Source organism: Drosophila mojavensis, unplaced genomic scaffold, assembly GCF_018153725.1.
Source record: "Drosophila mojavensis isolate 15081-1352.22 unplaced genomic scaffold, ASM1815372v1 contig_136, whole genome shotgun sequence".
Classification (NCBI taxonomy): domain Eukaryota; kingdom Metazoa; phylum Arthropoda; class Insecta; order Diptera; family Drosophilidae; genus Drosophila; species Drosophila mojavensis.
In genome coordinates, this window is record NW_025318667.1 from 19,400,525 (window position 1) to 19,410,502 (window position 9,978).

The 9,978-nt window shown below is 43.1% G+C and overlaps 2 protein-coding genes across 2 annotated transcripts; one reads left to right on the top strand and one right to left on the bottom strand.

Annotated features, from left to right (window-relative positions):
- Positions 1-3,987: 3,987 nt before the first annotated feature.
- LOC6584254 (27 kDa glycoprotein) lies at positions 3,988-5,425 on the top strand. The gene is made up of 2 exons (XM_002009874.4): positions 3,988-4,281; positions 4,356-5,425. The coding sequence occupies exons 1-2, from the start codon at positions 4,116-4,118 to the stop codon at positions 5,126-5,128; spliced, it is 939 nt and encodes a 312-aa protein (XP_002009910.1). The 5' UTR covers positions 3,988-4,115; the 3' UTR covers positions 5,129-5,425.
- Positions 5,426-7,718: 2,293 nt separating this feature from the next.
- LOC6584255 lies at positions 7,719-9,650 on the bottom strand. Its single transcript, XM_002009875.4, has one exon. The coding sequence runs from the start codon at positions 9,648-9,650 to the stop codon at positions 7,842-7,844; it is 1,809 nt and encodes a 602-aa protein (XP_002009911.4). The 3' UTR covers positions 7,719-7,841.
- Positions 9,651-9,978: the final 328 nt, after the last annotated feature.

The window sequence follows — 9,978 nt, forward strand, 5'->3', positions numbered from 1 at the left end:
ACACACACTGAAAGATGATTACATGCGAATCGTGCAGCTTCTGGCAACTGGCAGCATATGAAATTCAGAAATTTAATCATCACCTGCACTCTTGCTGTTCACCTGTGCATATGCATATGCATATACGTACGTATATACGTATGTGTACTATATGTTTGCCTGCCTCAAAGCTGAATTTGCAAATATACAGTATTTAGCTTATTGCCAGCTCACAATTAGGAAAGCCAGCGAGTGAGCTGCTTACGGAGCGGCTGCACCGCCCATTCATAACAGATGCACTAACTGGGCCAATACGCTGCGTATACACAATGCGCTGCAGCGCGCACTGGCGGCGTTTCCGCGGTGTGTGTATCCGTTTTGGCTTCCCCTAAAAGTATGCTATGTGTTTATTGTGTGCCAGCGACTACTAGATACTAATCAGAGGAGACCAGCAAAGAGAGCCGAAGCATGAATGGGAGGGAGAGCGTGCATGTGTGTGTGTGTGTGTGTGTGTGCAAGAAAAAGTCTTTGATGACTAATTGCATAAACTGAAGCGAAAACAATTGTCAACGTTGTTTAAAATAAAGAAATATACATACTCCAAGCTGATTCACATGAATTGAAAATAAGGAAATCAAATAGAGCTGAATTGCTGCACGACTTATTCGTCATGCAGAAATACAAAGAATGGGAAGCAAAAGCAAAGTCTATTAATGTATATAATATACGAGTTGATTGATTTTTAATTGTAATTCTATACGAATGAATTGCCACGTCAAATAACTATTTGGCAATAAAAAATATTAAAACACTCGTAGATTTTTACTGATGCTGAAAAGCAGATGAAAGCCTTTTGATCAGATCAAATAATATTTTTTATATGTTATTTTATTTTATTTTTATTTTATTTTCTTCATTTAATAAAATACATATTTATTGATTGTCCTGCTACCTTTTTGGCAACTAAATCTAAAGAAAAAGTAGTTTCTAATATTTTTGTAAGGCACAGAATAATTTAGTGGAACTGGAATTGTGAGGTTGTATTATCACGACTTTATGAGCTTACGAGCTACGACCCCGTCTAGGAATTCTTAAGTGTGGCGGCTAAGTATGTGTGAGAAGTCAATATGTACAAGTCGAACACGCCCGACTTAGCTATTAATTCTATTTGCTTTTCCACAAAACATATCTGAGCTGTGATAAGATTAGGTATTGTTCGACTTATGCATATTTTTATGTGTTTTTTTTTTTTCTCTGGTGAAGTGATGTAATTGTTAAAAACAGCTATTTCATGCATATTCAAGGGATAGCTAGCAAGCTGTAGCACTACGCAGAGCAGACGATGATGCCTTCGAGCAATTGAGGTGTTTCCAGTTAAGCGCGCCAAGCCTAGTATTATATGAATTTCTTGGAAATTCTGCTTTTGCAAAGAAAAATATTATTAACTCAAAGCACGCACATAAAACACTGCAGCACTGCCCCACTGCACCACTGCCCCACTGAACCTCTGCACCACTGCACCACTGCCCCACTGAGTTTTTCCTTGGCTTCTCCCGTTTAGTCTCGCTCGTTTAAATGATATACTAGCTAATACCCTTTGTGGATAATTAATGCATGCATCTCAGAGAAGCAAAGCTCTCGAATGCGTCGTTACAATTAGCTGATTGGACTTTGACCAGGTGGCATTCCGCAACCCGCTTCCCGGCTCACACTTCACACCTCCCGGTCGCCTCAATTCATTCATATAGAGCCGTGGGGCGATAAAGCTTATCGCAGTCATTACGTAGCAACTGCTCTGACGAACTTTGATCGCCTGTGTAAAATGTTGAATGTCGTTTAGTTTGCGCTCAGTCGCTTTGTCCAACCGGTTTCCGTTCATAAACTTGAGCTTTTGCCCCGGCAGGGCTCAAGCTACGCTCGCACAGCCGAGAGAGCGATATACACAGATCTTTGGGTACGCTTATTAATAAATAGCATACTATGCACTTGAGATCGACTGATTGGACTCAAGCTTGACTTGCTCAGTGCACAAGCTAATAGTAGACTTTTATAGCTGCAGATGACTGAGGTATAGCTGCGACAATTAGCTTCCTGCCTGTTAGAGGTTAAGCAGTTGGGCTTATTTCCACATGCATAAATATCAATGATGCTCTCTTATAAACAATTAAATGACTTATTATGGTTAAGGCTCTACGGCAGTACTGTCACTTTTTCCAGAGCACAAAAAGCTAGATCTAGCTGGAAAGGCACATAGAAATGAGCTTTTATATATTTGTGCTCCATTTTAAATATTTTGTGATTTCTATTAGGTAAAATAGTAATTTACATACATACAAATTGAAAATAAATAATTATAACAATTAAAAAAAAAAAAAAAACGTTTAAAAACAGATTTACAATTTTCCGCTTTTGGACTTTGAAAAAAAAAATATATATATATATATATATATATGTATATTTCAATGATTGATGCTCTCTTATAAACAATTAAATAACAGATTATGTTATGTAGGTATTTTTATTATATAATATAGTAATTTACATACATATAAATTAAAAATAAATAATAATAATATTTTTAAAAAATCCAAAAATAAAAAAAAATAAAAATTTAATAAAAAAGCTTTTTCAATATTCCTATCGGAGTTTAAAAAAACGCCAGATCTGACGGGACAAATGCTGAAATGGCATCAGTGCTCTACAGGGTCTAAAGTGTTAGAGTAATTCCAGTCAAATATTGTCGCAGTCACAAAAAAAACCTTTATTATTACGTCGTACGTGGTTTATATAGACTTATCGTTTTTCAAGCATCGCTCTCTCTCTTTCTCTCTCTCTCTCTCTCCCTGTCGCTCTCGCTCTCCCTTGCTGCAAGTTCAGTTTTAAGTATTTGCTCGCGAAACCGCTGGGAAAAGCATTAATTGCGCTCGTTGTAAAAATTATTACGAAATGCCCAAGTCATATAAAATAACATCAGAAACATCTGATAATAATGAAAACAGAAGAGCTAGCATAAACAGCAATTTGAATGAGCTGTGTAACTGTAGATCAGCACTGAGTGTGAACATTCCGCTTACGCTGCAACTGAACGGCCGAGGCCTTTGATGAGACTGTGTGGGTTTGGTTTTTCGATATAATTGATAATCAGCTAACAGCTAGTTATCAGTTTATTTTAGAGCATTCCGTTGCTGTTACTAAACGGATCGGTTATATATATATGTATATATATATATGTCTGTATGTATGTGCATATATTTATACATATGTCGATAATGCAATAAGCGATCAAAAAAAAAAAAAACAAACATTATGGACAGCAGCCAGATAAGATAAGCGAACACCTTATGGAAAAGTCAGATACATAAACTCAGACGCACACTCACACATACATTATACACCAATATATCGGCACATATCAAGATATGTGTGCCTTGGAGCGTGTTAATTCCCTGTAAATCAGTCGTCAGACGTCGACATTACCCTTTGCCCGCGTGTTCCAATGTTGCAAAATTTGCAACGGACATAAAGAGAGAATTATGTCACTGTGCTGATTACACTTGGCCGAAATGCCGGCGCGACGGCACAGTGTCCCAAAGAGCTGACAATTGTTATCATATCTACTACATGCAGCTTTAAACCTTTGATAAGCAATGCCTTCGGTTCAAGCGAAAGTGTGCAAAAAGAAAATATGTATAATTTTGTGGAAAATTCAAATGAAAAGAGCCAATCAAGAGCGATCGATAGCTGTACAAAGCGAACTTATCGATAGCATATAATTGCATATGCTTTGCATGTATGTAGGTATGTACTTACATATGTATATGTATGTATCTCTTATCTCTTATTATTGCAGCTGCTAAGCAGTAGTCACATACATATGTATGTATGTGAGTGTGTATGTGCATGGTGTCTGATACCGTCGACAATTGTAGATGTTTCGCACAGCGTTCGCAACGCCACGCCCCACTGTACACAATCGAATCACAGTTGCTCGCGCTTTTGAACGCCAGCCGCTCTCATTCACTCGTAGCAACGCGCGCTGTACGGAGGCAACGGAAGCCACAGCAGCATAGGTAGCTCCACCAATTACCGATCGCATACTCAACTCGACTCAGACAGAGACTGCAGAGACAGCCGACATGAACAAATACGCTCTGATCGCTGTGTGCCTGCTGGCCGCCCTGGGCGCCCTGCTGCTGGAGGTGCGCGCCAGTCCCAGTCCACAGAAGCTGACCTCGAGCCAGCTGGAGAGCGTCTCGGCGCAGTTCCTGCCGCCCGAGTTCCGCAACACGAATGTCAGCATGGGTAAGTGCAGCTTGGCGTCGGTGACATAACGAAGGGGCTATGGTTAATGATTGGGTTTTACTTCCTTTCGGCAGATGATATTAAGCGCGTCTATCGCGAGAAGTGTAAGAAGGTGACTGGCAAGGACAATACCACGCTGTACAAGGATATCGAGGATGCGGCCGGCAAGCTGGGCGCCTGCCTCAGTGGGGTGGCCAATCTGACGGCCCTGCAGGCCGAGATGGAGGCAGCCCGTCCGATCGGCGAGCTGGACACCGTCTTCCACAAGTACTGCCAGCGGGCGCCCGAGGCCGAGGGCTGTGTGCGCGAGTTCAACGAGAAGGTGAAGCCCTGCCTGAGCGCCGAGGAGCTGCGCCAGCAGGCCACCATGATGCGTCTGGGCTCTTCCTTGCTGAACTTCGCCTGCTCTCGCGGCGGCGATCAAATTGCACTCTTTGTGGCCGAGCAGGGGCCAGAGTGCCTGGAGGCGAACAGGGAGAGCATCAGCAACTGCCTGAACAGATCATTCCATCAGTATATACCCAAGGACGGCCAGGTGCCCGATCTGATGAGCCGGCCCGAGCTGCTCTTCTCACCCACACACTGCGTCGACCTGCAGAGCTTCGAGGCCTGTGTGCTGCATCATCTGGAGCAGTGCGCCGAGATCACGCCCGCCAACATTGTCCAGTCGATCTTTCGCTTTGTGAAGAACGAGACCGACTGCAAGGCCTGGATGGATGCCCGCGCCAACGAGCGCCCCATTCTGCTGGCCAGCAGCAATCACACTGGGGGCGGGGCCGGCACCCTAGTCACCACCCTCAGCGGCACCCTGACCCTCACGCTGGGCGCCTTCCTGCTGCGCAACTAGGCTATCACAACCAGAATTCATCATGCTCAGCATTTGGTTGGCTTTGATAAAATGTTTAAAGTATTCCTTATTTCCATTGATAATCATATAAATATATATCATTAATTTTTTTTTTCCTTATCTGGAGTAATGAGAGTAGTGATAACGTTTCCAGCGAGCATATTTATTTATCAATTTTTTTTTGTTTTTTTTTTCTTTTGTTTTTGTTTTTGTTTTTTGTTTGAATACTTACGTGCGGTACTTTGTAATTTAATGACAACTTTATTTATTGCCTATAATAAACAAACAATTACGATATGTGAAGCAACCGTTCTGCCTTTCCACGCATGCCAACGATATCCCAGACTTGCGGTAAGCTGTGTGGGGGCAATCGTCTATATAATAGGCGTGATGGAACGATCGCTTCATCATCAGCAGCGTAAATATGAATTTGATGTATATAAATAGTTCACACACTCAAGCGGAAGGCTTTGTTCTTATCAAATCGCAACACTTTTATTTTCACCAAGATATGATTGGGCAATAAAGTACGACTCATGCTGGGCTAGGAATTATATTGAAATCAAGGGGTATATCTATTGCTTGATTCAGTAAATTAATAAAACATAAGCACACAAAGGGGTTACTGAGCTGCCCCGTATGGCTTTAATAAATCAAAAAAAAAAAAAAAAAAAAAAAAAAAAAACAAAAACTTAATAAAACATTAATTTTTTAATTTATATATTTTCCTAAACGAGTTTTCTGTTATATTTTGAATGAGCTTAATGGAGTTTTACGTTACTTCAAGACTCGTAAGACTCTTAAACTGAGTCACGCACTCCGATTATCCGTTGTATACTTTTGTGCTGCTCGCTTAAATCGAATGCAAATACTATTTGCTATACTATTGAGTGTCCAGTGTAATATACCCCTTTGAGTGATTCGTGACTGTGATGGGTGTATGCGATAGGCATGCCTCTGCGCTTGCTGACGGTAATCAGACGGTATATTCTGTTCATGTATTAGAGAGATGTTGCTGACACTTCGACCGGGAAAATCCCATTCCATATTAATGAGAGTTCTATAAATATAGACTAGCACTGTACTTATATTGGAAACGATAAGCAAAATAAAGATAGGCTAATAAATTTGGGCTACATTCCAGTTTCGTCTATCTTCTCGATAAATTATGATAAAATATCCAAAAATTATAATATTACTGTTGAAAATCTATCGATATTAAGTATTGGCAACACTAAAAACTATAATGCCGATTATTGAGATGTCTGGCAACCTTACACTTATATATAAGCGAGAGTTGAGTTTTAGCACGCGTAACGGAGTGTCGCGCATACATTTTTTTTTCTATGAATAAACGTTAATATAATTACAAACATATCTACTGTAAACTTTTAGTATGGGCAGTGAAATTTACAACAATTACTTTAAGCGAAATAAGTCTGCAAATTAAATGATAAATATAATGAAAAAGTATGAAAGCTCTAGTCGAGACTGCTCGACTACGAGATCCCCTGAACCCTTCGAGCAACTGATATTTCAATAATTATTCGCACATGCACACATACACACAGGCATACGCACGCACGCATAAACACGCATTGACTGCAGTGTGGGCTGACTATGGAAATTTAGTTGTTTAATAACTTTTCTTGTGGATGTACTTTCTTTATGAAACTTTTAGATTATGAGTATAACATGGATGTGCATGCATTCGCCAAAGCACAAGTCTCTGTTTGAAATACGCCTTGTACAAATATATAACAAAAACCGAAACTGTATAAAATGCATATAAGTATACATTTCAAATTTGGAGACTCTAGCTTTAAAGAGGTAGGAGATACAATTTTATAACTGACTTTCGATAAGGGGTTTATCGATAAAAAAAAATAAGTTCTCGATTTTTGAGTTATCGGACAGGGCCAAATCAGCTCAGCTCGTCGCCCTGATTAAGAATATATAGATACTTTGTGGGGTCTGCCACGCCTCCTTCTGCCCGTTACATACTTTTTCACAAAACCATTATACCCTGATTTCTCATTTTCAATGGGTTCAGGGTATACAAATAATCGGGCATTCATCAGCGGTAAATAATAGAGGCGATCATGGAGTAAGCTAGATAGCATTGGCTAAATTAGTCATGCGCCCAATAATGGAAGATATTTGTATATGCTAATAGTACTAAGTAGGGCCACATATACATACATATACATATATACATAAATTATACATATATCAAGTCTCTAGTGGTCAATAGAAGAATAACAAAACTACTCTACTTTTTTTTACTGTGTGAATAAGTACAGCAACATATAGATAAAAATATACTTCTTTGGCTTGTCATTAGATTGAATTGTATTATATACATTATTAACTATATATATAATTAAATAATATGTGCAATTATTCCAATAAAACCCAATAAGCTTCAACGTTTTCTGCCAAGACGATTGCCTTGATAGACTGAAAATTTGAAGCTAGAAGAGATTGCTGTTAATCTCACTCTCATCATGCTCCCCTTGCATATTGCAGAACTAACTTCAGGTTAGCTCAGTCCATTGAAGCTAAACATGCGATTTGTAAGGCGCCTGAGTATATTTCACAGAAATACGTTGGATTATTATTATTATAAAAATAAATATGAGCAACTAACAGAAGTTCCTCAGTACTACTGAGAGAGAGAAAAAAAAACCACTTAAATTATTCGAATCAGCTGCTAATTTGCAGCATTTGCGGTGTGTGTTTGCTCCAGCACTTGGTGCTGCTCTTGCGCCTGCTCCAGATCCGTTTCCTGCTCCGGCAGCTCGTCCAGCGTATTCTGATCCTCGTCCATGTTGGCCACCTGCTCCTGCACATCGTTCAGATGCAGCCACGCATACTCCACGGCCGCACGCAGCTGATTGGCATATCTCCAAACGCTGCGGTCCTCCACCACCTCGGACATGTCGTACTTGACGTCCGGCTCGCGATAGTGCTGCATCTGGGCCAGCTGAGTGCTCAAGGTGTGCTGGCTGCAACCGCCAGGCAGCCACTTGAGTGTGAAGTGATTGTGCAGGGTCACCGAGTAGCGAGTGTTGTGAAAGCACTTGGTCGCCCGATTGGGCAGCGAATAGTTGCGATGGCGCAGTGTGTGCTGCAGCACATAGAGCTCGTCGGCCTCCAGCTGCTCGTGGTTGAGTGCCTCGGGCACCGTCTTGATGAAGTACGTATTGATGAAGCACAGCGAGACATGGCCGTTCGGGCAGTCCGCCCTCGTCTCGATCTCGTCGGCGTCGACAACGTCTTGCCAGCTGTGGAGCTTGCCCAGCGGCATGATCACCTCGTCGATGTCCACATTGAGCATATAGTCGTGCCGATACATGTTCCTGTAGAAGCAATCATTGTAGGGTATCAGCTCGTTGAGCCGCTTAATGAGGCGACGGTGCTGCAGCAGCTGGTGCTGATAGTGACGCAGACGCGGCATGCCGTTGGCCATTGTCAGCGGACGCAGCTCGAGGAAACCGATGCGCTGATAGTAGTCCAGGACCCGCTGCACCGCTGGATGCACATCGTAGATGTAGGCGTAGATGCGCGAGGCGCCCAGCAGGCGCTGCAATTCGAACCACTCGATCAGACGCGCCGACAGATCCACATAGGGGAAATCGAAGGCCTTGACGCAAACGCCAAAGTTCAATTTGACGCCGCCGCCAGATGCAGCACTGGGTCTGCCGCTGGATTTCGCCAGGGAGAGGGAGCTGACGTTGGCACTGGCCTTCGGCTTGGCTGTGGTATTAGCAACCGGAGAGCGATCAAAGTGGACGCGCAGCGAGTTGCTGGCGCGGTCGCAGCTGTCGCTGACCAGTGAGACGACGCGCGGCGTGGCGCCCTTCAGCTGGAGCGGCAGCTCGGGCACGGGGCAGCTGAGCAGGTGCGGATAGCTGAGCAGCGGCGTATGGCCCCAGACATAGACCCACACGCTCAGGTACTCGCTGACCCGCGTCATAATCGGCTCCTTGTGGCCGGCATACCACAGCTGGCAGTGCGTGGGCGGGAACGGGGCGTGGATTTGATTTGCCGTGGCCAGAATGCGCACCACGCCCAATGGCAGCTTGACGCCCGGCCGTATGTCCATGTAGGCGGCATAGAGGCGGAACGTCACGTTCGCATTGATGAACGTCTGCCAGTAGGTGTTGTGGAGCTGCAGCTCCAGCGGATCCGGATACTGGGCGCATGTGCTATTCTTGCGATAACTATGCGGCTTGGCGTAGCGCGTCCAGAAGCCATAGTCCACCTCGGGCAGCTCGTATTCCAGCTGGCGAACCAGCTCCTCATCGAACGGCTCCTCGATAACTTCGATGGGCGAGGCCAGAGACTGCACCCGTTCCATTTTCGGTGGTAGCTGCTGCCGCAGGCTCACATCCGTGCTGTGCAGCGTCGTCAGCAGCAGCAGCAGCACAAATATGAGAGACACCGCCAGCACCGTCAGCTTGACGAAACTACTTCTACCTCTTGTTGTCATTGCGGCCAAACTAATTGTGGTTCTCATAACGCCAATCGACGAGCCCGACACTCGTTCGCTTTATCTATCGAACTCAACGAACTTGGCCAAGTGCCGAAGTGTTTCCTGCCCGAGTTTTTATCACTGTTGCGCTAACTGCCGTGCTAATGTGCTGCCTAATTAGACTGTTTCAGCAGAAGTCTAATTGCAATATGATAAATGCACGTATGACTCGGCAAATAACAAGGACTCTCCACAAATATGTATATAAACATGAGAAATATGTAAATTGAAACTGGGTAATTCGTGGTTAATGATAGGTGTTTTACACCACGTTTCGCTATCAACTACTGCAACAGTTTTTCCAACGATCATT